Source organism: Amborella trichopoda, chromosome 4 (assembly GCF_054954075.1).
Source record: "Amborella trichopoda isolate Santa Cruz 75 chromosome 4, AtrichopodaSantaCruz75HAP2 v2.0, whole genome shotgun sequence".
NCBI lineage: Eukaryota > Viridiplantae > Streptophyta > Magnoliopsida > Amborellales > Amborellaceae > Amborella > Amborella trichopoda.
In genome coordinates, this window is record NC_142339.1 from 52,689,040 (window position 1) to 52,716,369 (window position 27,330).

The following is a 27,330-nucleotide window of genomic DNA, read 5'->3' on the forward strand; positions in this document are numbered from 1 at the left end:
AAACATCAATAATAGTGACCTCTTATGTATTGAATGATTTCATGCCAACGTGTCATTAGAATATAACGAAACCATACCTCTGGAAAATCATGTTTATAGCATTTGTAAGACCCAAATTTTGCACACACACTCCCTTCATCCCAATAATCAATCCCAAAAGAAATAAAATTCAATTTGTATCCTAGATATGGTCAAAATGAGTCCTCACCAACAATGAATCTCGTCCATTCATTTGGTGCATTTCAAGATCTAATCCATAAAGAATTTAAAATTTCTTTTGTCTTATTTAACATCATTAATCTAATGATAACAAAGATATCTAAAAATTTTGGAAAGGAAAAATGTCCTTCTAAGGCCTAGATCTAATAATCTCGCAAAAATTGACAACTTATATCAACTGAGATAAAAAAATCATTTTCTAGAGTGTGTTTTCAAAAGTTTCTTTTCATGATTGTTCATTAGAAATAAAAAGTGTAGATTTAAAGATTGAGGTCAAATAATTGACCCTAACATGGTTTTTAAAATTTGTTGCATTATATTACCATGCAACAATCATTGCATGAAATCACTCAGCATATGAAAATGAGATTTTGTATTCGACATATATGCTTGAAATGAGATTTTTCCGAACCTTGACTCCATACAACTTAGATCGATATTCTTAAAAATTGGAAGCCGGATTCCGTGTTGATGTAATCATGGTTTTGTGCACTTAGGACTAAGGTATTTGATACTATACAACATGGATTCTAAAAAAGTCTGATATCAAGATTCTACAAAGGTAGAAGTGAGTTTTCTATTGGATTCTTAGAATGGGGATGAAATCGTGGTGATAGTACCACTTGAGTCCCAGCTAAAAGTCATGCTCTCCATTTTCACGTACATTTCAAAAAAAATTGACTCTTTCTGAATGGGTAGGGGCTGTTATCCCTACTTATCTATCAAAAAAAAAAAAAAAGTAGCTGGTTCTATGAAAATCCGTTTACCAAATCCACTAAATTGACATTCCGAAATGGAATCGTCACCCGAGATGATTCCGGCAGCCATCTCTTGGTCGTTTAACGGTCTTGTAAAGGAGGGAATCAAGCTTGATTTTGTGAACTGTGCTCAGAACATTGTGCTCACATGACGTCAGGGTGTGGTGTAAAGGCAAAAAGGTTTGGCCAAAAGTCGTTTACGCGTTGTCATGATTACTTGGCCAGAGCGCTTATTTCGACACGCCTACAGAAATGTAGGCTCTTGGGCAGATTCTTTAGGTAAAAAGGCCGTGTCTTTGTCTATGCTTTTGGATTCTGATGATATAAATATATTGTAATATTTTTTTTTAGAGTAATAATTTTATTAACATTGGTTAAAAACATAAAAAAAAACTTTATATTACTAAAATAAAGCACATCTCAAAACTATGCTGAAAGATACAGTTTCGATAAGCTATGTGATAGCATGAAAATATATTGTCACCTATAATTATAAAATTTAAAGCTGAAAAAAATTATGCACATTGAACAAATTTTAGAACAATTAAAAAACAACCAGCCAACTGATCTATCTCTCTCTCTATGTTTGATTTACTGATATGTCTCTCTCTCTATGTTTGATTTGATATACATTTTAAGTGGTTTCAGTTTCATTGGCTTGTGAATCCTGTAAGGTGTAAATCACTTCGGGCCCATGGATATAAAATCAAGTAGCTAAAAGTGTACCACTCATTGGGCTCACATTCTTAAAACTAAAAAAATTGAACTTTTAGGTACACTCAAGCGGTCAAATACAATTAAAGTAAGGACCTTCAAATTTTATAAAAAAAAAAAAAGTTGTTTTAGCATTGGAAATCTTTGTGATTTGTGATGGCCTGAAAATTTATTTTCATATCTAATTATAAAATTTAAAGCTCCAATATCATGTAGATCATACAGATTTGTAAAAGCTTGTAAATCTTAAAAATTGACGGCTCAAAAAATACATTACAACATGCAATATTTCCAATACTGGAAATCTATTTGCTCTCATGTCCATACATCTTGAGGACGAGATGATCGATTTGAAAAAAAATTGGGCACCGAATCGACCTCTTCTAATGAATTTTTGAGGTGCACCTTAATTTGATTTTTTAAAGCTTTGCTTTGATATAAACTTTTTCCTTCTAACCTCCGGTACCAAAGCTAAGGGGTCCTATATTATACAGTCTCCGAAAAATAAAGTCCAAATCTTCGATTCGTATGGTCCAATGTATTGAAACTACCAGTGCATTCAAACTTTTCGATGGCAGTATTGTCCAATTGATGAGTGAAGTTGCAAAGCAATGGTGGGTTGTAGTCAAATCTAAAGAAGAACGCGGCCCGGCGGCTTTCTCTATTACCCCAATTGGGGAAGACTGGTCGCTGGAACGGTTGCCGCTATGGCAAGTCTCACTTCTCGAAAAACATAAAAGGTCGCAATGGGCGGGGTTGGCCCACGTTGTCCGGTTGGTCCGACCCAAAAGAATTAAGGCCTGACCACAAAAAAGTGGCGCGGCTTGATGGCTAGGCCAGGGCCCAGCCACCATGGCCAAGTGGCGACAAGGCCGGTCCAGTTTCGTCCGGCCCGACCCTCTTTTTCTGTAAGTTTTTATTTTCCAAATAAGGCTAGGCCCTGGCATGGGCCAGGCCTCCTTGGCCCGGTCCGGACCTTAGCCGGCCCTATGGGGAACAGGGCCGGGCGCAGGCCTGGGGAGGTAAACGTAAACAAAACCTTATCATACAAATAAAAATAAAAATAAAAATAAAAGATTTGTAAGAGGTGCTTCCAATACCATACGACTGTTGAAAACCATTCAAGAGAGATCTTATGGTGTAGATTGATTTGTTTTATTTTAGAGACTTTGAAACAAAGTCGTTCGTAATGTCTTCCCTCCATGGTCGGTTGGAAAATTGAACTAGAAAATGGCTCCAAATTGATAACTATAAATATGAAATTCCATGAGATTTTCATACAGAGCGAAAGCCTTCATCTAACTTGGAAACCAGGCCAAAATGGCTAACGATCATCGCAGAATGTTCGAACCAAGGGCCATCAAGCTGTTCATGTTTGCTCTAGTTCTCATAGTGAATCAAGCTACAATGGCCCAAACCATGAACAATGAAGAGACAGTCGACGAGATTGGGGTTATCTTGGATTTGAGGACACGTGTGGGGAAAGAGATAAAAACCAGCATGGAAATGGCCATTAGAGACTTGCAGGACTCCAGGCACTCAAGGGTGGTGTTGATGCACTTGAGGGACTCGCATGGAGATCCTGTCGAAGCTGCCTCAACGGGTAAAAACTTTCTACTGAGTTCCTCTTTAAATGGTATAGGGAGTTCCTATAATTTAAGACTATGAAAATAGCCTTCCTTAGATGATGAATCACCACCAATGATACAGAACCCTTTACTGACAGGAAACTAAGTCTATGAACCCCACTCTGATGGTTTCGGTCCCAACAGGTAAGGCAGCCTATTTACAAGGTTAACCGATAACGTTTGGATAGGAAGTAACAAATAAAATTCATTTAAGTGCTCCAAATTGAAATTTGCGCTGTCCAACAACTGAATTTAGGAGAATCGTTCTCTTATATGAGTGTTTTGTCGTAATCACTAGGTTAAGTTAGCCGGGGAGCTTGAAATATCTGCTTATAATCATAATTTATTACTTGACAGTTTTAATTTTGTAAACTTACCATATATCCCTCCCTAGTCTCGCATTTTAAATGCCAGACTAAAGTTTTACATGGTAAGTGAACTTTACTCTATGGCTTAGGTCAGAGGGAAAATACATGAAAGCAAACATACCATTATTCTCTCCATAATCCAGAACTTGAATTGCTGAACTGAAGTTTAGAGAGAATTTTGAAATTGTATCAAATTCTAGAACTCAAAAATATGTGTGCACACATGGATGAGCCAGAAAGCCAAAAGTAATGCAGTTATCCCCATAGATGGTTTTACATGTATCCACATTCTGTTGTGACGCCCTTCAATTGCAAAGGAGAATTCTAATGCTTGTTTCTTCAGCTGTTGATCTCATCAACAACCAGAGCGTCAAGGCAATTGTGGGTTTGCAAACAAGGGATGAAGCTGCTTTTGTGGATCAACTAGCTACCATGGCACAGGTACCAGTGCTCTCCTTCTCACGTCCTTACCCTCCATGCACAACCTGCCATTCAACCCCAACCTTCCTCATCCACATGGCCTACAATGACTCACTACAAATGAGAGCACTGGCTGCAATAATATCCTCTCATCAATGGAAACTTGTCAATGTTATTCATGATGAGGCTGACTCCACTACTGGGATCTTCCCTTTTTTAAATGAGGCCCTCTTGTCGGTAGGAGCAAAGATTGAGCAACGATCAGTTCTTCCCACAAGAGCATCATTGCATGACATGACAGGCACTGTGAGAAAAGACCTTCAACGGTTGAGGGCAACACAATCTCGGGTTTTTGTGGTTCACATTACTTCCATGGATCTCGCTAACTTGTTGCTTGTAGAGGCAAAGAGAATGGGGATGATGAATAATGAATGTGTGTGGCTTATCACTGACCCTCTTACTGCCCTTCTCGACTCTATGGATTCAGCTTCCATTTCTTTGATGCAAGGGGTTATTGGAGTCAAAACTTCATTCATCCATAAAACCCATGAAACCCGAGAATTCTTTTTGAGGTTCAGGCAACAATTCTTGTCAGAATATCCAGAGGAAGAACGAGCTAATCCAAGCATCTATGCGCTCCATGCCTATGATTTGATCATGGTTCTTGCTCAGTCCATGAAGAGTGTTGGAGCCAAAAGAGAGAATAACTCCATCATAACATGGGTCCAGTCTCACAATGCAACAAAGAGAGCTTGGGATTTAAGGGTGTCTCTTGATGGCCCACAGTTAATCAAAGAGATCACATCCAATGTATCAAGAGGATTCAGTGGGGATATAAACTTCGCAAATAAAGAGTTGCATAGCTCGATTGTTCAGATCATTAATGTAGTTGGACAAGGCTATAGAGACATTGGGTTTTGGAGTCCTGAGACAGGTTTCTCAAGAGATGAAAAGGCCAGCGAAGGAAAAAGTACATCAATAAACAATACTCCTTCACCACTTATCTTCCCAGGGGGTCCTTCTGTAACCTTCCCCAAGGGGTGGGTAGTGCCAAGTGATGGCAAGAAAATGAGGATTGGAGTGCCTTTAAAAACCGGTTTTAAGGAGTTTGTGGAGGTGAAACATAACAAGACTCTTAATACGACGGAGTTCAGGGGCTTCTGCATTGATGTTTTTTACAGAGTTTTAGATATTTTGCCATATGAACTTCGTTATGAATTCATCCCTTATGTTGGCTCATATAACGATCTTGTTTATGAAGTAAACCAAAAGGTAATCTCTCTCTCTCTCTCTCTCTCTCTCTCTTTCTCTCTCTCTCTCTCTCTCTCTCTCTCTCTCTCTCTCTCTCTCTCAAAATGTTGCTCTGAGTCAGCAATATGAGTTCTTTGATGGATGGATCATATTCATGTTGCAGAGATTTGATGCTATTGTGGGAGATGTCACCATCTTGGCCAATCGCTCTCAATACGTAGACTTCTCACATCCATTTGCTGAGTCGGGGTTTTCGTTGCTTGTCACCATTAACGACGAGAATTCACACAGCGCATGGATGTTCATGATGCCCTTCACCATGGGTATGTGGCTGGTTACAGGTGCACTATTCATTTACACGTCAATAGTGGTGTGGTGTTTGGAACACAAGAATAATCCTGATTTTGGAGGTTCTCTGTGGGACCAAATCGGCACGGTCCTCTGGTTCACGTTCTCAACCCTCTTCTTTTCTCATAGTAAGTTTGCATACAGAACACAAAATTTGATCATCTCATTCTTATGTGAGCAAGCTGGAAATTCAATGTTAGTTCATACGCCAAATTCTCAATCTTTTCATCAGGAGTGGTAATAAGACAATCATATTGCAGCAATATGTTGCAAATTTGTCTTTCACTCGAAAAGTTTGACAGTTATATAGTTATGCAAGAGCTAAATAAAGAGTATGGGTTCCTGAAATGCAAATTTGTATTGTAAGTTTGAAATAAAACCAAACATAGCGGAAATTTTGAAAAATATATGATCACATAGCCAAACACAGCCCAAGCATATAAATTTCCAAATTTGCATTATTAATCAGAAACATAGCCAAACATGGCGTGATATTTTCAAATTTGCATTATATATTATAGACAAAGCCAAACATAGAAAAAAATATATTATAAATTCTTTATTTTGCATTGTAACTCATGAACACAGCCAAACATAGAGTAATATTTTCAAATTTGTATTATAAATTAGAAGCAAAGCCAAACATCACCAAAAATGTACATAATTTTTTAATTTCGCATTATAAATTAGAAACATAGCCAAACATAGAGTAATATTTTCAAATTTGTTTTATAAATTACAAATAAAGCCAACACAGTAAAAAATATATCATAAAGTTTCAAATTTAGATTATGAATTAGGAACATAGTCAACCACAGAAAGAGATATTTTACAATCACAAAAGCAGCAAGCCCTTTATTTATTTTAAAGAAAAGACCACTCATGAAGTTTCATCACAAATGTAAAGCCAAACTTCAAAAATAAACACAAGAAAATGATAAAAAGGCATAACATAAAACAATACTCACAAAATATATGAAACCCTAAACATAAACAATTAAATTTAATAACCTTTAAAAAACAAGACTTGAATGGGTCACTTTTGGTTACGAAAGCCCTCTTTTGCAACCAAATACTATTTCCTGCCTCTCCAAAGGGGCTCTGGACGGATGCCCAGCCAGGCGATTCCCTGGGCAACTAGTCGGCTGCCCAAGGTCCCCACCCTGCACTAAGCTGCATGGGACCAGTGCAGGGCGCCAAGCAACTAGGCGGCTGACTTTTTGAACTATGATTTTCGGAACAGACGGTAGATTCCTTGTATGTATTTGGTATATCATACACATGATCTGTAAGTCATACATTCCCAAACAGTAAGAAAAGCAAGGAGCTTGAGAAATACTGGCAGGTTGAGGTCTAAGCTTGAGAAATTCTGGCATATCCATATTAGTTTTAGTGGCCTCGAGTTGCGATGACTAAAGTCCAATCACATGGAAACCATTGTAATACCTGAAATAAACTGCTTTTGTAGGAGAAAATGTAAAAGGTAGCCTCTCAAGGATGGTGATAGCAATATGGTTATTTGTGGTGCTAATTTTGACATCAAGCTACACTGCTAGCTTGACAAACACACTCACCATTAAACGCTTGGATCCCACAGACACAAGCATAGAATCCTTGCTGAGAAACAAATCAACTGTGGGCTGCCAACATACTTCCTTTATGGTTAAGTACTTGGAGGAAGTTCTAGGGTTTGATCCTGTCAATATCAAGAAAATAACATCTGCAGATGAACTTTCTGAGGCTCTATCCAATGGGACAATAACAGCGGCATTCATAGAACTTCCATATATCAAAGTCTTTCTATCCCAAAAGAAGTGCAAAGGATTTACCATCAATGAGCCCACATACAGGGTGGGAGGCGTCGGATTTGTAAGTCTTGTCTCTTCAGTTCTCGTTTAGTACAAGATTATAAGGTATTCTAGTTATCATAATATTAAGGAGCAATAGAAAACTTCAAACGCATTTTCGTAAACAGGAATGTTAGGTGTTTTATAATTTTGTTTTTGGGAATTGGATACTCTAGTAACTCCGCTTGGTTTTCAGGAACCATCCAAATGTCTCTCTCTCTCTCTCTCTCTCTCTCTCGATAAGCCCAAGGTTGTTGCAAATTTTGGAACAGAAACTTAATAATGGACCACATAAACATTCTACGCATTAAAGGATTTTAGTGACTGAAAAAGACAGTTGGGGATCAGAAAATTTTTATGTTATATCCAATTTATCAACTCGCAACACATTAAACACAAAAGCTTAGCACTCACGTTCTATTTTTTACTTAATGTTTCGGTTTGGTAAGTGTCGGCTCACTACGAGAGCTTCACAAAAAGTTACTAATCCAAGAACTACTCTTACAAAGGCATCCCTAACTTGGATCCTACATTTCCATACTAACTTAACTCGAACCAAATGGTGTCATGGATAATCAAACAAAAATAACATATTTGGAGAAAGACTAAATTGTGCCTCGCATGTTCCAGGTATTTCCTCTCGGATCACCTCTTACTTCTGATGTTTCTAAAGCAATCCTCAAGATAAAAGAACATGGAGAGATGCTGTATTTGGAGAGAAAGTGGTTATTCTCTACCGAATGTTCAAAAGTTTTGACTGATGTAAAAGATGATGATGATAGCCTCAGCTTGGACAGCTTTTGGGGGCTCTTTCTTATCACAAGTGGCACTACGACCCTAGTCCTCCTGCTCTTTTTTCTGAATTTGTTGCATGGTTATCGGCACCTCGAGAATGTGGAAGATGGTGGAGGAAGGGCAAAGAGCATGCAGGCCTTCATGGTTGCATTGTATAAGTATTGGGATGAGCCACAAATTCAAACTTTAGATATGAGGATCGAGATGGAAAATAATGGGGAACATTCAAATGAATCAAGCATCAGTAAAACATAATAGCAACTTAAGAACGCTTATCACTCATACCCAAGAATGCATGTGTTACAGAAAGTCAAGCTACTTGGGGAGTTCACTTGTAAAGGTTTGGATTTCTTTTAGAATTCTTTTCACCCATTAAAAAAAAAAACAGAAAAAGATTCCACTGACTCAAATGTGTGAAATACAAGCCACACATTATTTAATGTTGGCTTATCACGAAAAATTAGAAATTCTGGTCCAATGCAAGTTATTAATGGTTCGGGTCTTGCCCGCTCCAATACATGCCTGATATAGGACACTGTACCATGTACAGTCAAAATCACCTTATATGGTCAAAATGTACAAAATTTTTGAGGTTGATAGTAGCTGTTGCATTTCGACACGATGGTTGATATATAACTTTCTCAAATTTTGAAAAAAAAGCGAGAGATATAAACCCCTTCATTTTCGTTATTTCAAAATTTTGCCTACTGCATGTATTATTAGCTTGTCATTTCTTGAAGTTATTAATAAATAAAAAAGAGGACCCATGTAATATCCATTATAAAGTCTGTCATATTTGATATTTTTCAAATATTGACAGTTAAAATATAATATTTGATAAAATAGTTATGATTTTATTTCCTATTTTAAACTTTGATATTCGGCTGCTATCTTCATATACTAGTATTTAAGCATTGCTTTAGTTTCAACTATATCATACGGCAGGAATCTTCCTGAAACCCTAAAATTGAGTATACCTACAAGATTCTGTAAGAACTTAAAATTAATACCTAGAGCCATTTCTATTGAGAAGAAACAATAACTGTGATGTTGCAAATGTTCAAACCAATTTAGGTCTTGTACCTCAATCATGAGTGCAGAGCACAGCAAGCACCTTCCTACTTTGAATGTAACCATTCACATGCCATTTCTAGTCTCCCTTTTGAAATTGGTATGGTTGTTTGCATGCTAAGTTCTTCCTTCTGTATTAGGGTAGTTGATTTGGAATAAGAAAGACAGTTACTAGTAAATCTAACAGAAAGGAAAATTTATAAGAACTACATATCAAAGTATATAAACCTCATCATCCAGTTAAAATGGTTGAGGTCTATGTTCATCCATGAAATGGAGAAAGGTCACTCCTCGCTATCGGCAGTGTGGGAAAACCAGGATTTAGGTCAGAACTTGATAGAGACTCAGACAAGTTTATACAAAAAAATTATACGAAAATATTTGGAATAGGAAAAAAATAATAATAAAATATTGAAGATGGTCAGTTCCCACGTGTTTGGTTTTGAACTCAACAGGGTTCAAAGACCGTGTGACTCAGGCGAGTCCTAGTGAACCACCCGAGTTTCCCTGCTCTGGTTAATGGGATTGCCCAACTTGGTGAAGAGCCTAGCATTCCCAGAGCAAGATCCTCATTGGATCTCACTCTCATATATAGGGAACACAATACCAATTCCTTTAGGACCAGTCAGTATAATTCACATCCATGTTAGATATATGTTTTACAAGGAAAGAAGTCTTAAATGCATATCAATCAAACGAAAAGCAGTTATGTAGCAAAAATCATGGTCCTTAGAAGTTTTAAAAGGAAAAGAGATGCTTTAAGCCAAATCTATCATAGATGCCTTAGATGCATGTCAATCAAAATAGACAGAAAAGAAAGGATTATTTTATGATGCAAATCCTTGCACGATACTTTTTTGAGGGGAAAAGACGATTAATCTTGATCAATTAAAAAAAAAGTCTTAAATGATATATTTTCAATTTGGTATTAAAGAATGGACAGTGGATCCATGTTTAGCAACTTTGAATGAAAATTTGTCTCTTATCTCTTTCAATATTTATTCTCTTTCTATATATGCCCAAGTTTCTTATTAAATTTATAATGAAACGTCAGGGAATGGCAAGGGTAAGACCTATTTTGACTGAAATCTATTATTATCTTACATCAAAAGTTATAATATGTAGACAAATAAATAACTAGGGAATGCAGGACTTTTACATGGTAAGACGGAAAAAATATACTCCTGACAGATTTGTTTTTCATCTTAATATAAATTGTGTTTGTTTTAAGTTTTCAATTAAATTTTATATTTTGTGCATATTAAAGAACACTCCTATGATGCTCCCACACTAGAAGCTTCTTGCCACTGACAAACCCTTCTCCCTTCCCATTCCCTCTTTCAATACTATTAAGCTTCTTGCCACTGACAAACCCTTCTGCCTACCCATTCCCGCTTTCAATAACTACTAGGCTTTATAAGCATTGCAAGGAGTTACCAAGTATTGCCTGATGTCATTAGTTAGACCTCTGAGCTATCAGTTTTCTGGCCCCTTGGTATAGGGTCACACTTGGTATAGGGTTACACATCAGAGAAGAAATATATTATTAAGCAGGCCCTAATAATGACAGTAGACTGCACATTGGAGGTCCTGCCTATGCTCTATAGACCTTTCACAGATACCCCAACATGGTGAAGTCCAACAGTAGATGAACAGCCATGTGCTCTCGAAGGCATCCAGACAAAAGGCCACAACTATGGGTTCAGCCCATGTAAGATGGCATTCCACCTTCGCCCATAGGTGCTCCTATTTTATGAATAGGCCAAGGTTGTGGTTTGGAAACCTTAGTTAGGGCAAGGTCTACGTTGGCCACATCTTAAAATCGTAGACAATGCAAAATTAACTGAACTTACGTTGTAAGGCACCAGATAGAAGGACGGGCCCGGGGTTTTGGCAAGTACAGATTTCAGAAGGAGAAGCCACGCTTTAAAAGTGTGGCCTACTGATTCGCGAGAAATATATTGGGACTAATTGGGGACATGGCCCACATAAATAGGAGAAACACATCCTGAACAAATCATAGATAGGATCTCTATTGATGGGTAATCTGGTGACCCAAACTCCCACACCCCAAGGAAACTTCAATAAAGATTTTTGTCAATTGACTTATTTCCAAATTCATAACATAAGGGACTAGAAAGCACAACATGCCAGGTCACCAGTGTTACAACCATAGTTATCGGGATCTCCCAAGAAGGTAGTTGCTCCAGCTCTGAAAGCACGAATCTGCACTCAGGGATAAGGGATCTCGATTCCAAATGTTTTTGAATTTGGGGATCTTGATCCGCAAAATTGGGGATCGAGATCTTTGGTAAATGGGATCTAAATCCCTCGCTACCAAGTCATGGGTCCTTAAGTAATTGGAATCCGGCCTCCACCATCGTATGAGTTTCTTGAATCGAGCCTCTGCCAGTTTTCTTTTACATTGGTGCCAAAGATCACCACCACCTTTCGAGTTTCACGCACTACCCACCCACCCTCTCCCTAACTCCCGAGCCCATAATCTCTCTCTCTCTCTCTCTCTCTCTCTCTCTCTCTCTCTCTCTCTCTCTCTCTCTCTCTCTCTCTCTCTCTCTCAGCCTCTGCAAGGGCATCATCATCACCCGTACCTTAACCCAACTATTTGGGGTCGGCTCTGCAAGAGCATTTCTCTCTAAATTCTTAAATTTAAATTGGTTTTCACTATAGAAATCAAAAAGTTGAGAAACAATCCCAATGTTCACAACCGCAACCAGGGTTTGATGCTTGAAGCTTGAACTTTGAACTTCTAGGTCACAAAAATAAGCACCATAACATACAAGTTGCTGCCATATTATCTTATGAAACCCATAATTGAAGGAGAGCAGTTGCAAAGCTAAAGCTACGCCACATCCTAGCCTAAGTCATTGTCCTTTCACTGACTGGAAGCAATATAAGCTTTATACAATTGATCTTTGCTTCTAATGCCCTCTCATTGACCATATCCACCATTATAGAAATCTTTGCAGATCGAACCTTTCTTTGCTTCTAGACGCCTTTTTTCTCCTTTTTGAATCTAGAGAGTGTTTAACCAGTTGCATGCCCAATCGTATATAAGGATCAAAATGAGGAAAAATGGGACACCATATTTTCATTAAACACTTGATCTTCTTTCCTACCCGAAAACTAAAATTTGAGTCCTCATTTTCATTTATCACTTGTAAAACACACTCCAATGATAACAAAAAATTTGAAAGTTCTTTTAAAAGTGGGATTGTTTTTATATTTTGAATTCAGAAATAACATTAATAACATCGTTCAACGGACGTCATTCTTGTGCTAAAGTACACTGGTTAAGCACTCTTTGGGAGCCTAGATTCTATGCTGGACATACCTCGATCCCATATACTTTATCATTCGATCTAGGATAAATTCGGATGATGCTCCCTTCACTATGATCCCTTTATCTCATGGTGAAAGGATCTTGATCCCTATCCCACGCATCTTTGTGCATCTCTAGGTCCTACGGTCCCAATCCCGATCTGGGATCTAAACTCCCTCCCAATCCCGGTAACTATATTTACAACACCAAGCAAGAAGTGAGGAATTGTAGGCATTGATTTTACATGATGTGATTCATTACAATGAAACTGTTGAGTAGCCATATGGAAAAAGAAGTGCTTTAAATCTATCATCAATAAGTGAGATTCCAAATGCATCTTAGTTATATTGGTTGTCTAACTAGCATAAATAGATTGTTTTCGTAACACATGAACCTAAGGCATCATCAGAGCCTTATCCCAACTATTTGGGTTGGCTACACGAATTTTGTTCCACCATATTCTACTCTATCAGGGCCTGTACCTTCAATTAGATCATAAGTCACCATATCTCTTCTCACTTCTTCCATCCATGTCCTTGTGGGCGTCTCCCTTGCTCTTTTAGAGCCTTCAACTTGAACCAAATCAGTTTTGGGTTTTGTAGCCTTTAAAGGTCTAGAGAGCTTGCAAAAATGATAATTTATAGTGGAATATCCACTTCAGTAGGAGTATGTGTCTTGACTGACCATAGGTTAGGCGGTTTATGGCCCTGGTTATGTCCAAAACTATTACCCTTGGGCATGTGGCACTACCAAGAATGGTTTATAGTGGATCATCCCTTGTTGAGGTCAAAGAGATGCCCAAGGATGATGTTTGTAAGCCTGTAGAACTGTATGGTGTCTTGTGTGCAGTTGTTAGGCTTGTGAGAGCAAGGGCTAATCCTTCAACCATGACAACCACATTATTGGGAAGCAGCCTTATAGAGGAGCACGTGTACATGTGCATAGAGAGAGCCCCTTTTGCACTGTGGTAATAAGTACTAAACTTGCTCTTAAAGAGTGGAATTGTAATCCACATTTCAGGATCATAGTTCCATTTATTATTGTCCAACTTTGACAAACCAACCATAAGCCCCATCATTGAGATTATAAGTTATGAAACTTTGCTGGGTTGGATAAAAAAATAACAGTGGATCATGACTCTTACATCAAGTGGAGTTCCCTTATGGTCGCTAATTTTGACCTAGTGCTACCAGTCCACTTCTAAATTATTTTATTTTGGTATTAGAAATGATTTTATGATTTCTACAATTTTTTTCAGAATTTTAAAATTTTATTTATGTTGTAAAATTCATTAAAAGGGTAATTTTGAAATTTTCAGAACTTGAGAAGGCACATGTGAGAACTAAGGATCCAACCCCCACATGTGTGTGCCACCCATGTGTGGGGCCCACGTGATCCCCTAGGGTGGCATGCCCCATTTTTTTTTAATATGCCATTTTTTAGTGGGATAGGGAATCTTTTAATTTTAAAATAGATTTGATTTCCTATTCAAGTTGGGAGTTTTAAATATAAAAGATTATATACTGTGAACATTATCAAAACAAAAAAAAAGATTATCTTTTAACTTCCAAAAGATTATTGAAGATCTAAATAATGCTAAAAGTAGTTAATGTTTTAAACAAAAATCGGACTTGGGTTGAATTATAAGGGGATAAGGTTCCTAATTTCCACTCAAAATCATGATGGCTGATTTATGGGATGGATGGTTTTGATTAAATCTCTCTCACCCCACAAATTTCCTAGTTAACCTAAAGGTCAAGTTGAAAAATAAGATAAGGCATATCTAGATGAAATCCTACTCCAAGTACGAAATAGATTTGTTTCTATCTAAATTTATTTGAACGTCTCCCAAAATTATAACAAGCCTCTCTCTCTCTCTCTCTCTCGCCCAAGTTTGCTCTCCATCTCTCCCCAATTTTTCCCCTCAAGCCATATTCTTTTCTCTATCTCATGTTTTTTCATGCCACCTAAAAAGTAATTAGATAAGGGGGTGGCAAGTGAAACCCTACATGAGTGTTTGCTGTATATTTTGAAGAAAGAAGGGAAATGCCCAACCTAGAGATATATTAACTCACAAATTTGGCTCTAATATGTTCCTATAGGGTTTCTATAAACCCTAGTAACGTTTTTGAGCTCTCTAAAACCCTATATTGAAAGGTATTGCCTTTAAAGCTTCCCTATCTCAGAAATTATTACAACACCTAAAGGACTACAAGTGCATCATAGGTCAGAAAATCGGGTGTGAGGTATATCAAGACCTATGACAGTAACTTCAGACCTCTTCTAGTAAGTCTTCCCCGTAGATTCAATTAATTTTCAATCATATCTCCTATTTTCTGTGAATTTTCAAGAACATATATTGCACTCAAAACCATAGTGGAAGATTGTTTATTGTTCTTGGATATTTTTTATTTGCTTTGGCAATGAAAATAAAGATCCTAGGTTGTGTCTAGGGTATTAGTTTTATTTACAGCAGTATATAGCGGCCCATGTAAGTGGAATTCAGGTATACTGAATAAAAGAAACAGAAATGTTTTAGAATTTATACATTGAGTTCAACATAACCAGTCCTTTCATTAGTATCAGAGCCTCTATATTTTATTGCCATAAGCTATGAGTTTTTTATTTTATTTGAGTCTAAAAATACTTCTTAGTTGAGTTTATTAAGTCTAAAAGATTTGAAGGGAATGACTATGGTAGTTGGAAAAGAAAAATACGTTGTCCTCTTAAAAGGACTCAGCCAGATGCTTACTGATGATCCCCCACCTGCGCCAAGAGGATATGTCTATGAAAGGCAGTTCGTAAGAGATGCTTATACTCGGTGGGAGCGCAAAAACCCTCTAGCAAAACATGTTCTACTTATGACGTTGAATGACACCCATGCTCTCGAGTATGAGCACCTGAAGACTGCAAAGGAGATTCATGAACGACTTGAGACCGATTATGCCTCGCCTTCTCTCACAAAAAAAACAATGGCTATGAAAAAATATTTAGATTTGAAGATGAAGGAAGAAAGCGAATTAACCGAGCATACACAGCAGTTCAGAGCTTTAGTTCGTGAACTCAAGGCCGTGCAAGTTAAGCCAATGAAAACATGCAAATCTGCCAATTGCAAAGTTCTATGCCGAGCTCATAGGAAAGCATCATTTCAGGCCTCAAAACAAGAGAGAGTATGCTGAAGTTAGACGAGATCATCACCAAACTTAAAGCCAAAGAAAAAAGGAGATTATCTTGTGATACTTCAGCCTTGAATGACTCCGTAAATCTAGTAAACCTTAAACCCAACTCTGTTTCATTTAAGAAGAAGAAGCCTAACCTTGGTTCATTAAAGAAGAAGAAGGCCAATGGCAAGAATAAGAACAAAACCAATGAGAATCAAAAGGGAAATAATGGGTATAAGAAAATGAAGGATTTAAAGAATACCCAGTACTATAACTGCAAGAAATTTGGGCACATGATGAAGTATTATAGAGCAACCAATAATAGAGCACCCAAAAATACGAATCCCTGAGGCAATAGGTAGCATGCTTGTGAGGTCCCTGAAACCATGCGAGCTGTAGGGCCACGGTGTTTTGACGCAAAGTCCACTGCGCATGTATCAAACACCAAGAATGGGTACATAAATTTTAAGCATGTTGGCCCTGGGGATTAGTATGTCTATATGGGGAGGAATCAAAATAGTGAAATTTTAGGTACTAGAGATTTTGCCCTTCAACTTGAGAATAGAAAGACCATGAACCTAAAGCAAACTCTTTATGCTCCTAAGATGAGGAAGAGTTTCGTTCTGGTAACTAGATGGGCTAAGGAAGGCTAGTCCACCATTTTTACTGGTAATAAGGTGGTGGTGAAACATGGGAATGAATTGGTCACGAATAATTATCTTGTAGATAGTTTCTTTTCAATTGAAATAAAGAATTCAATTTCTTATGTCTCATTTTGTAATCATGACAATGATGATGCGTATATATGGCACATGAGACTAGGGCACATAAATCCTGACACGAGGGTTATCCTTGAGGGTAGGGATGCCCATTTCCTTGAGGGAAAATTCCTCGAGGGTCATGCCACTAGAAAACAAGCCAAGTTTTATGAGATAGAGAGTGACAAGAGTCAGGTCCTAGATCCTGAACCACTTTGTCCAGGATAAGTAACCGAATTAGAAGAAACTTTGAGTTTTTCACCTACCTAGGAGCATTCTATGAGAAAATTGAAGAATAATCCATACATGAACCCTGTTCCTAGCAAGAAGCCATAACCTGTTATGAAAAGGCACAATGGGAAGAAGCCATGATTGATGAACTTAACTCGATCAAATAAAATAGTGTTTGGGATCTAATGAAACTGCCTCCTGATAAAAATCCATAGGTTGTAAGTAGATTTACAAAAAAAAATTGAACTCGGAAGGGAAGTTGGAGAAATACAAAGCCAGATTAGTTGCTAAAGGATTACCTAAAAAGATGGAATAGAATATGATGAGAACTTCTCCCCTGTAGCAAAATTCCCCTCCGTTAGAATCCTAATAGTCATCGCAGTCCATGTCGGCTTTGAACTCCACCAGATGGAGATCCATTAAAAAATGTGATCTTAAAATGGAGCCCTTTGGTTGTTTCATATAAACTCCTAAGAAAAGGGAAAGGAATAGTGTAAACTCAAGAAGTCACTTTAAATAAGCATCAAGGTGATGGTACATTAACTTTCAAGAGACCTTATCATTTGTTGTTTTGTACCTAACCAGGAAGATTACTGTATATATGTGAAGATCAATGGGAGTGACATGGCTTTCATCTCTTTATATGTGGATGACATGTTAATTGCCAGTAGTTTGATGAGTCTCGTATTGGAGACACAAGCTTTATTGGCACAACATTTTGACACGAAGGATCTTGAAGAAGCATCATATGTTTTAGGAATCAAAATTACCAGAACTAGAAAAGAGAGAACTATTCAATTATCTCAAGAGACATATTGTAAGAAAATTCTTGACAGATTAAAAACAGAAAATTGTGGAACCATATTAATCCCCTTTGATAAGACGAAGCTTCGCCTAGCCATGTTCCCCACTACTCCATAGGAAAAGGAAGCCATGCAGAGAATTCTAAATAGAACTGTAGTTGGATCACTAATGTGTACTATGTCTAAGACAAGACCGGATTTATTTTGCCATGAATTTGATTAACAGGTCTTAGAGTAATCCAAGCATGGAGCACTAGAAAGCCATCAAAAGAGTATTGCGATATTTGAAGGGAACAGTTAGTTACACACTCACTTATGGAGAAAGCTCAGATATATAGATACAAGGGTATTCAGATGCGGACTACTAGGGCGATCTACATGAGATGAAGTCCACATCTGGATATATCTTCACACTTGCAGGTGGAGCTGTTCATTGATGCTCAAAGAAACATGATGTTGTTGCACTCTCGACTATAGAATCAGAGTATGTGGCATGTTGCCTCGCGGAAAAAAAAGCAATCCGGTTGAAGAAGTTCCTAAATCAACTTAGATATGATTCAATCAAGTGTCCGTGTGTTCTAAACTTCTGGGACAACCAGGCAGCTATTTGTGTGACAAAAGAGCTCACATTTCACAAGAGATCGAGCCATATAAAGCCATGCTACTTCCACATTTGCAACGAGATCTAAGTAGGAGAGATTCAAATTGCGTATCTCCCAAAAGAGGCCCTATTAGTAGATCCTTTGACGAAAGGATTGATGGCATTGTGGGATGGGCTTGAGAGAAATTGGGAGGGAGTGATTGTATAGCCTTCAAAGGCTAAGTGGGAGATGCACTTCAGTGGGAATGTGTGTGTTGATTGATCATAGGTTGGTAGGTTATAACCTTGATTATGTCCAAAACCCTTACCCCTGGGCATGCGACACTGTCGAGAAGGGTTTACAATAGGTCACCCTTGGTTGATGTCGGAGAGATGGCCAGGGATGATGTTTATAAGCCAAAAGAACCGTGTGGTCCCCTGTGTGTGATTGTTAAGCCTACGAACGCAAGGGTTAAAGCCTCAACAAACTTTCGCACGCCATGTATACATGATAGCCGCATTATTAGGTAGCAGCCTATAGAAGGATACGTGTACATATGCATATAGAGAGCCCCCTTTGCATTGTGGTGAGAAGAGCTAGAATTGTTCTTAAAGGGGAGAACTGTAATCCACATTTCAGGATCATAGTTCCACTGTTTATTGTCCACCTTTGAGATTGTAAGTCACGGGTTGGGTTGGATAAGAAAATAGTAGTGGATCATGGTTCTTAGATCAAGTGGAGTAACCTTATCGTCGCTAATTGTGACCCATTGATACCAGTCCACTTCTAAATTATTTTATTTTGGTATTAGAAATATTTTTATGATTTCTACAAATTTTTTCATAATTTTCAATTTTTATATCTGTTGTAAAATTCATTGAAAGGGTATTTTTGAAATTTTCAGAATTTGAGAAGGCATATGTGGTGACCAAGGATCCAGCCCCCACATGTGTATGCCATCCATGTGCGGGGCTCACGTGATCCCCTAAGGTAGCACGCTCTATTTTTTTAATTCCTAAAGATTATGGAAGATCTAGATAATGTGGTTATTATTCATATTTCAAACATAAATTGAACTTGGGTCAAATTATAAAGGGATAAGGTTCCTAATTTTCCTGATTTGTGGAATGGATGACTCAGATTAAACATCTCTCACTCCAAAGATTTTTTAATTATATTAAAGGTCAAGCTGAAAAATAAGATAAGGCATATCTAGATGAAATCCTACTCCAAGTAGGAAATAGATTTGTTTCTATATAACCTTGTTTAAACCTCTCCCAAAATTATGTCAAGCCTCTCTCTCTCTCTCTCTCTCTCTCTCTCTCTCTCTCTCTCTCATGCCCAAGTTTGCTCCCCCTGTCATGCCCCAATTTTTCCTCTCTCACGCCATATTCTTTTCTCTCTCTCTCTCTCATGTTCTTTCATGCCACCAAAAAAGAAAATAGATTAAGGGGGTGGCAAGTGAAACTCTAAATTAGGGTTTGCTGTATGTTTTGAAAAAAGAAGAGAGATGCCCAGCCTAGAGAGAGATCAACTGACAAATTCAGCCCTCATTGTTCCTATAGGTTTCTATAAACCCTAGTAGAGTTTTGAACTCTTGAAAACCCTAGATAGAAAGGTATTGCATTTAAAAGCTCCCTATCTCACAAATTCCAGCAACGGACTAAAAGTGCATAAGCGGTCAAGGAATCAAGTATGGATATATCAAGACTTGTGAGGGCAACTCCAGCATCTTCTAGTATGTCCTCCAAGTTTCAGCTATATTTCATATTTGTCTATGAATTTTCAGGAATATCTATTGTACTTAAAACCATAGTAGAAGATTGTGTATTGCTCCTGGATGTTATTTATTTGTTTTGCAGTAAAAATAAAGATCCTAAGTTGTGTCTCCAGTATTAATTTTCATTTACAGCAGTATATAGCAGCCCATGTAAGTAAAATTCAGGTATATTAAATAAAAGGAAAATAAAAAGTTTTACGTTTAATACATTGAGTTCCACATAACCACTCCTTTCAATCAAGTGTTGTTCTAGGTCAATGTTGCACATAGCTAACCCACCTAATTCTATTTTCCTTCTTCTTATTGCCTATTAGAACTACCCCTAAGTTCCCTTAGATGCATTCATTCCGAGTTCTATCCTTTCTTGTCTTGTCACTCATCCATCTCAATAATGGCAAAACTCTTCCATGGTTTGGCCTTCCAGTATTATACTGCTACCCACTGCTTGGTAAGTAAAACTTTGCAAATGGCAATTAAATAGTTGATAATGATCAAATATCAAGCTAGCACTTGAATGGCCAATTCGTGCCTTTTATGGATTAGTAAGGGCTACAATCCCCTAACCAAGCAATATGGAAAAAGAAAACTGGAAAAACAAATGACAAAAGAATGAATAGGTATCAACTTCAACCAGGCCACAATTTGACAGGAACTATTGCGATGTCTTGACTTTGATAGTGAGTACAGAACTACAGAGTTTTTTTAAAAAAAAAATAACAAATAATAATGGAACAAGGAATTTCCAACAAATATGATTGGACAACAAATTTCCATTCATAAAAAGAGCATAGCTCTTGTACCTTACAACTACATAAGTGGCTCTAGAAGATAGGTATCCCCAAGCTCTCGAATAAATATATTGGGTTATAATGACAAATCAACCATGACTAAAAAGTGCCTTCCTGTTACAAGAGCACCTTATGCAGATTTTGATGTTCACCATGATATCATATCCAATATTTAACCCAGGACTTTGGGCCGCCATCCAGCGATAACATCGTCTTCCTGAGCTCGAGTTTTTTGAAAGGACTCGAGCGACAAAATCGACTGCAAGAAGAGATTAATAGTGTTACATGTATCTGTGCATGTGTGTGTGTGTGTATAGATGCATGTGCATATGTATATATGATGTATGACTTGTATGTACAGATGATCAGCTTATGCGATGGAGCTCTTGGGAGGAAAGAATAGAAAACATGTATGATGCAGTTCAGCCCCTAAAAGATACACAAAAGCCAACAGTGACATTGAATAAATACATCTCAACAGATTATAGTTATAATTGATAAGTTTGAGACAAGCGATAGCCAGTAGCCGGACATGCCTATTGGAAGCTTATCGAACATAAACAATTCATCATAAGATTTTTAATATGAGCACATAACATGTACAAGTAAGCATAGAAAATATATTCTGCCAGTTCTGGATATTGCTATTTTGGCATGATACTGAACAACTTTATCACAGATCTATAAAAAAGAAAGCAGAGTCAACTGATGCAAGAAAGTATCACAAAACTGATTAGCATTCAGTATAACTTAAGAGACAAAAGTAAGTGATGATGTCATTTGACTTAAAGCACATCTATTATTATGCACGGATTCTGAATTTATGGACCAGAATGTTCCATTTTTCAAAATACAAATCTTACCTGTGTGCAATGTTCACCAAATAGTCAATTGTCCCAAAGGTGTGATGTCAATTGAAATTAATTCTATTAATTACAAACACAGAAATTTAAATTTTATGTTTCACAAAGTCCCATTTAAATCAAATTTATCACTTAATTTATTTTACCAAACTTTATTGTCTTCATTGCACAGGTGTCAGAAGTTGTGATTGCTGATGAGGACACATTATTAAAAGCGCCATTACTAATGTTTACTAAAAGGTACCACACAGAAGCGCCGATACAATGGGGTAACCGAAACTTGAAAATTCAAATTCACCAACTGAAAATGTTTGCTCATCCTGAAAGATAACGATGTTTATTTGCATATTCCTGAGGACAGGCTATGTAACCATTACTGACACAAAATTCAACCAGTACTTCCCATGAAATAACTTCCTTTAACATACAACAAATTTTAGGCTTCTCAGCAGTAACTAATGCCATAGGAAGTATAATGGGGTCACCAGCAAACCAAGGCAACTATACTGGCCAGCATGTTCTCCGTAATCCATTTTATTTCCTGCAGTTGGATCACACATAATCCAAGGGAAGAACTCCATGGAAGTGCCAAAATATTAAGATAAGGACTTAAAATAGAATCTTAACATTACAAGAGTACATATGTCACGGTAAATTTTTCCCAGCAAATAAACCTTCCTCTATGGTCTACTTTGATTACGTTTCACTACTGAAATTTGAGAATACAACATAACAGAATGTTACTGTGAAAGTCTCCTTAACTATGATTCCCAAGTTTTGAATATCCAACCAAAAAATTATAATGCACACCACAAATAGATTTTTCAGTATCTAAGAATACATTCAATTTTTCAAGTGTAAAGGTAATTTAATGTGGGTCGGACACTTTCATATGGTTCTCAAATGAAGCAACAGCTCACAACATAACTGAATCATTTTTAATATATATAACATGTAATTGACATCATAATGGCTGAAATTCATTTGAAACTTGGACTCACCTTCATATAAGATTGCACATATGGAAGAGATTCTGGAACTGACCATTTCTTATAGTAACCTAAAACAATCTCCAAATGGTAGAGCTTGGGAGCTAAAGACAGATCAGCTGCAGAAAGCCCTTTCCCGTTGACAAAGGGGCCCTGAATCACAACCAAAATCGGTTTAACTAGATAAACATAATCTTCAAAGCCTACATGGAGTATTCATTGTAAATTATGCATTAAATGAGGACCTTGAGAGAATGCACAAAATTCCTAAAACATATGGGAAATCAATATCCTAAAGTAGGAAGAAAAATTATTGCCAACGTTTCTGATATTGTATGGTAGTAATTTCAACTTTAAAGTCAATGTCAGTCTGGGGATGTGAACCCATAACCAGTTATGCTTTGGGCAAGCATTTTAACACTGCCCTATCAATTGTATTTTTAGAAATAGGAAGAAGAGCTCACTCCCAAATAAATACAGCTTTTCTAAGTAAAGGTGACCTTATATTGTATATACAAGATGTGGGAGAAGGCATCCCACAGGTCGGGTGCTCTACATAAGTAAAAGATGAAGAAGAAAGTAAAAACCCCATTGCTTGATCTAACCATGGTCAAAAAAGTAGGGGCCTAAGTTGAGAGGGTGAGAGAGAGATGAAAAAGATAGAAAGATGGGTGGAATCGACAAACAAGAGATGGACTTCTGCATAAAGAAAAGGGGAAGATTGAGGTGTGTATAGAGTGAAGAGTGGGAGGAGTGAGAAAGAAAGAAGGTAAAGGGAGAGGAGTTTCAAAGGAAGATTAAAGAAAATAACAAGCAGCGTTCATGACAATACCCCAAAAATCCAAAAAATCAAAAAATCAGAAAAGATGCTAAACATGCCCCTTTGCACCATTTTTTGCTAATGCATCAGCTGTTGAATTTGCTTGCTGCCAGGAATGATACAAGGCGACTTGAAGTGGCCTAGGTGGACAAAAGTGGTCAAAGATATGCTTCAGTCTCCTAGGGCATTTGGAAATTCCTGTAGTCCATGGTATGATATTATTTGAGTCTCCTTCAATTAATAGTTGATTTCCATAATCCGGGGTTAAAACTTTTAAGAACTTCGAGGAGTACACATGCTTCAGCCAAGGTAAGAGTCTCCCATTCCAATGTGGGCAAACAAGCCTGAGAGGATATCTCCTTGTGCATTCCTGAAAATGCCCCCAATGCCACAACGGCCAAAACATGAGGAGGCAACCATCTACATTGAGATTGACCACCCCATCAAGTAGGGGGATCCACCTAGATTAACTGTGGGGCTGTCTTTGGCATGTGGAGAAGAATAGTTGACCAATTATTCCCAATGTCTGCCTGCGAGAAGCCTTTGAGGTCTTTGTGGTTTCCTGCCTAGAAAACTATAGGTCCCAGGTGTAATCAGCAGTTGCTGTGGTACTCCCAATAGCTCCCTGAAATATACGACTCTCTCTCTTAGGCTGTCCATAGGACGAGACCTGCCGAGGGTTAGGGAAGACAGAAATACATAATGAAAAGGAGTTCCATAGAATTTGGAATAATCCATTGCAAGTTGGAGGTTCAGAGATGTTCTTCTCATATCAAAGAAGTGTAATTGTAGTGAGGAACAGGTGGCTGGTCTTTTGTTCATGCCAGGGGTTTAAAAAGCGGATCGGTGACCCGGATTGGGCATCTCAAAAACCCATCCGGATCAGCGAATCGGCGATCCGGATCAAGAATAGGCTGAATCGGTCGGATTAAGCTTTAAGAAAATTCCAAAAAAAGTATTAAAATTCGTTATAAATATTATCCTTTAGGAATCCAATAAGAAATGAGGGTACTACATTATTAACTTTCATTTTTTTCATCAATTTGTGAATATTGAGATGCTCTTTCCCTATATAAACTTATGTTAACCATTAAATTTGCATCACATAAAAGAAAAATCATAGAATTATCATGGACAAAATATATAATTATATATGGACTATTATAAAGAGTAGACTAATCAATGAAAGAATGGCCATTAAAATCTCGTTTTGGCAAAAAACCCTAATCCACTAAACAACCCAAATTATTAAAGCCTAACTAACTATAATCCAAAATTATTACAACCTAACTAATTATAATATTATATATTGAAATTATAATTATTAATTTATATTTTATAATTATTTTATTAGACAAATAATAACAAATTAAAAATATTTTATAATATTATCTAATTTAAAATGTATTATTGACAACTATAAGAAAAATAGTACATTACATGATTTACAATGTAAAAATAAAATAAAAGATTTGGTTATCAATGTAAAAATTAATAAAATGCGTACATATTTTGGAAATAACACTTCAATTTTTCAAAAAATTAATTTTTTAGGTTTCTATAATAAATTTAGTGAAAGAGATTGTTAGTAGAAAGAGGGAGATTTCAAATAGAATAAACTTTTTATTTTTTATTTTTTATGCCTTTCATATTATTTACAAAAATAATTATACCACTATATACAACAAAAATTAACTGCTATACAAAAAATTAACTTTTTTTTTTTTCATTTTTTTATGCCTTTTATATTATTTACAAAAATATTTATACCACTATATACAACAAAAACTACTATACAACAAAACTGTAACACCCAAGGGGATTCGACCTTGGGACATCAAAGCAAATAGCAGAGGCCATAACCATCACGCCGTCTCGCCAGATGTGATTATAAGTTGCTGATTAATAGAATATATTTACATTCCGTTTTCATTTTATGATGTTTGGGAATTATCCCACATCGAAGGATGGGTATTCAACTTTGCTATATAAATACCTATGTAATATGAAGTAAGGTATACGCGCGTAAACATTGGGGCAACCTCACACGTGATATGTGGCACGTGATTTTGTCGCACGTGTCTGCTTATCACACGTGTCTGCGTGTCCGTGTCGGAATGGTGAAGTCTATACGTATCTATGTAGAATCGGAGTGGTGATGTCAGAACCGCCGGTTGATGATGTCATCAAGCGGTTTACTGTTTAAAACCGTCTGATTTTCTCTAGACACGGGCGGTTCCCGTTTTATTTGTGGAACCGGCTCGTTCTGTGGCGATTCCCAAGTCGAACCTGGCGAGTCCGGCTCGACTCGGCGTTTTTTTAAACCCTAGTTCATGCTCATCAGAGAGTCCACACAGTTGAGGCAGATTGTATCCTCTCTTCTGACGATCATCCAAAGTTTGGGCTCAATTGGATATCACTAACCAAATGAAGGGTTCCGGAGGGTGTGAGTGAGTCAAGCTTTAGAGTGGGTGGATGGAAGACTAGAGCACTGAGGATCAAGAGCTTTGTAGAAAGAGGACTACATGAAGATGCCTGCATGTGCCTTGCCCTAGACCACTTTATTGACACCAGCCCAATTGGTAAAAAAGGAAAGGTGTAGGCGATGTTATTTGACTCTTAGTCATACTTGTTGGAAGTGCAAGAGCAGCTAGAAGTTTCCTATGGTAGGAAGTGTCAATTGTACAAGACCACTTGTTCGATTGCAATCCCTTAATATTGCAACCGATGTATTGAGTACGCTTAGCCAAGATTGCATTAGTAATGAAATCGAGGTCATAGACGATCATAAAAACCTGAACAAGTGTTCCCCTAGACTAAAATCTATGTATTGAGTGGCCTTAATCACAGTTCCCCACAGGTATGGAATCAAGGTCAAGCGCCCTCAAAACTAGATTTGAAGTTTATTGAGGTTCTAGATTGAATAAAGAAAATACTTAACCTATTAATAATGAAATATAAAAAATAAGATATTTATTTTGGGTTCTCAATATTTAGGAATGATGTTAAATAGAGTTTGTCGACGACACTGATCATATATTAATGGGCAAAGTTTATATATGGTTGCATCTTTATATGGATAGCTTAGGATGCAGCCTTATCAATCGTCCAATATTTTGGACAGTTCAGATTTTGCGTGAAACATCAGACTCCCAGATTCCTCAAAATTTGCTATCTTGTGCGTCACTCTCTCCCCCCCCTCCTCCACCCCTCCTCTCTCTCTCTCTCCCCTCCCCGTTCTCCATCCCTCTCTGTTTCTTTTATCGCTACTCTCTTTCTCTCTCTCTCCCTCTCTCTTTCTCTCTCACGCACACACACAAGCCTTGCAATGGTTTTTTTAGTGTATTCTAGAAGAATTTTTTACGGTTTCTGCACTTTAGGTGGTTTCTCGTGCATATCAGCCTTTCTCAAATAAAAATCACCCATCACCACAAAAAAACTACTCAATATTGCAACCCTTATATAGGAATCAAGCTTGGGTCAAGGCGGTAGCAGCTGGGTTTTCATAGCACTACATCTCAAGTTCTATTCCTATGTAACCTTGTCAAAAAAAAATCTGCAACCCTTATATTCAACATATTTGTAACATTGGCAAGTACTTGGGCAGAAGTGACAGCAGTTTGTGATAAATTTTCATGGGACAACCCAGCACTCTGCAATATTTTGAATTCTTGCAGCTTGCATTCGATACTCAGAGGTCTTTGTCTCTGATCAGGGGCCACAATGGTAGCAACATGCGTTCTTGCCTGATAAGTGGAGGCTAGGGCATGCAGATGCACTACACTTCTCTCTCTGTA

The 27,330-nt window shown here is 37.4% G+C and overlaps 2 protein-coding genes across 16 annotated transcripts in view; one reads left to right on the forward strand and one right to left on the reverse strand.

Annotated features, from left to right (window-relative positions):
• Positions 1-2,895: 2,895 nt before the first annotated feature.
• LOC18422314 (glutamate receptor 2.7) lies at positions 2,896-8,968 on the forward strand. Of its 3 annotated transcripts, none has more exons than XM_020664364.2 (5): positions 2,896-3,294; positions 4,031-5,379; positions 5,522-5,834; positions 7,175-7,575; positions 8,184-8,968. In XM_020664364.2, exons 1-5 carry the CDS (start codon positions 3,012-3,014, stop codon positions 8,601-8,603), a joined length of 2,766 nt encoding a protein of 921 aa, XP_020520023.1. In that variant the 5' UTR covers positions 2,896-3,011; the 3' UTR covers positions 8,604-8,968. The 3 variants fall into 3 exon arrangements, with proteins under 3 accessions (XP_020520023.1, XP_088721748.1, XP_088721749.1); XM_088865622.1 differs by having other exon boundaries at positions 7,304-7,575; positions 8,184-8,741; XM_088865623.1 differs by lacking the exon at positions 7,175-7,575 and having other exon boundaries at positions 8,184-8,741.
• Positions 7,943-27,330, reverse strand: part of LOC18422040 (glutathione S-transferase DHAR3, chloroplastic) — a 62,537-nt gene continuing 43,149 nt past the window's right edge. For 4 of the 13 annotated variants that reach the window (XR_016054779.1, XR_016054775.1, XR_016054772.1 and 1 more), the window contains 2 exons: positions 22,726-22,866; positions 20,715-21,120 (listed from right to left, as the gene is read on the reverse strand). Coding sequence is in view for 4 of the 13 variants with exons in the window: in XM_006826827.4 (XP_006826890.1) it covers positions 21,034-21,120; positions 22,726-22,866 (228 nt within the window). In the remaining 9 variants the exon portion in view is untranslated. Of the gene's footprint in view, positions 8,486-9,431; positions 9,551-20,714; positions 21,121-21,989; positions 22,266-22,725; positions 22,867-27,330 lie in introns of those variants that run through there. The other 9 variants (XR_016054780.1, XR_016054777.1, XR_016054773.1 and 6 more) reach the window with 5 other exon arrangements.

Excerpts from the sequence above, each read along its gene's own strand:
- LOC18422314 (XM_020664364.2), top strand. The coding sequence starts at position 3,012 with ATGGCTAACGATCATCGCAGAATGTTCGAACCAAGGGCCATCAAGCTG. Across the intron at positions 3,295-4,030 it reads TGTCGAAGCTGCCTCAACGG|CTGTTGATCTCATCAACAAC; the intron begins GTAAAAACTTTC and ends TTGTTTCTTCAG. Across the intron at positions 5,835-7,174 it reads AACCCTCTTCTTTTCTCATA|GAGAAAATGTAAAAGGTAGC; the intron begins GTAAGTTTGCAT and ends CTGCTTTTGTAG.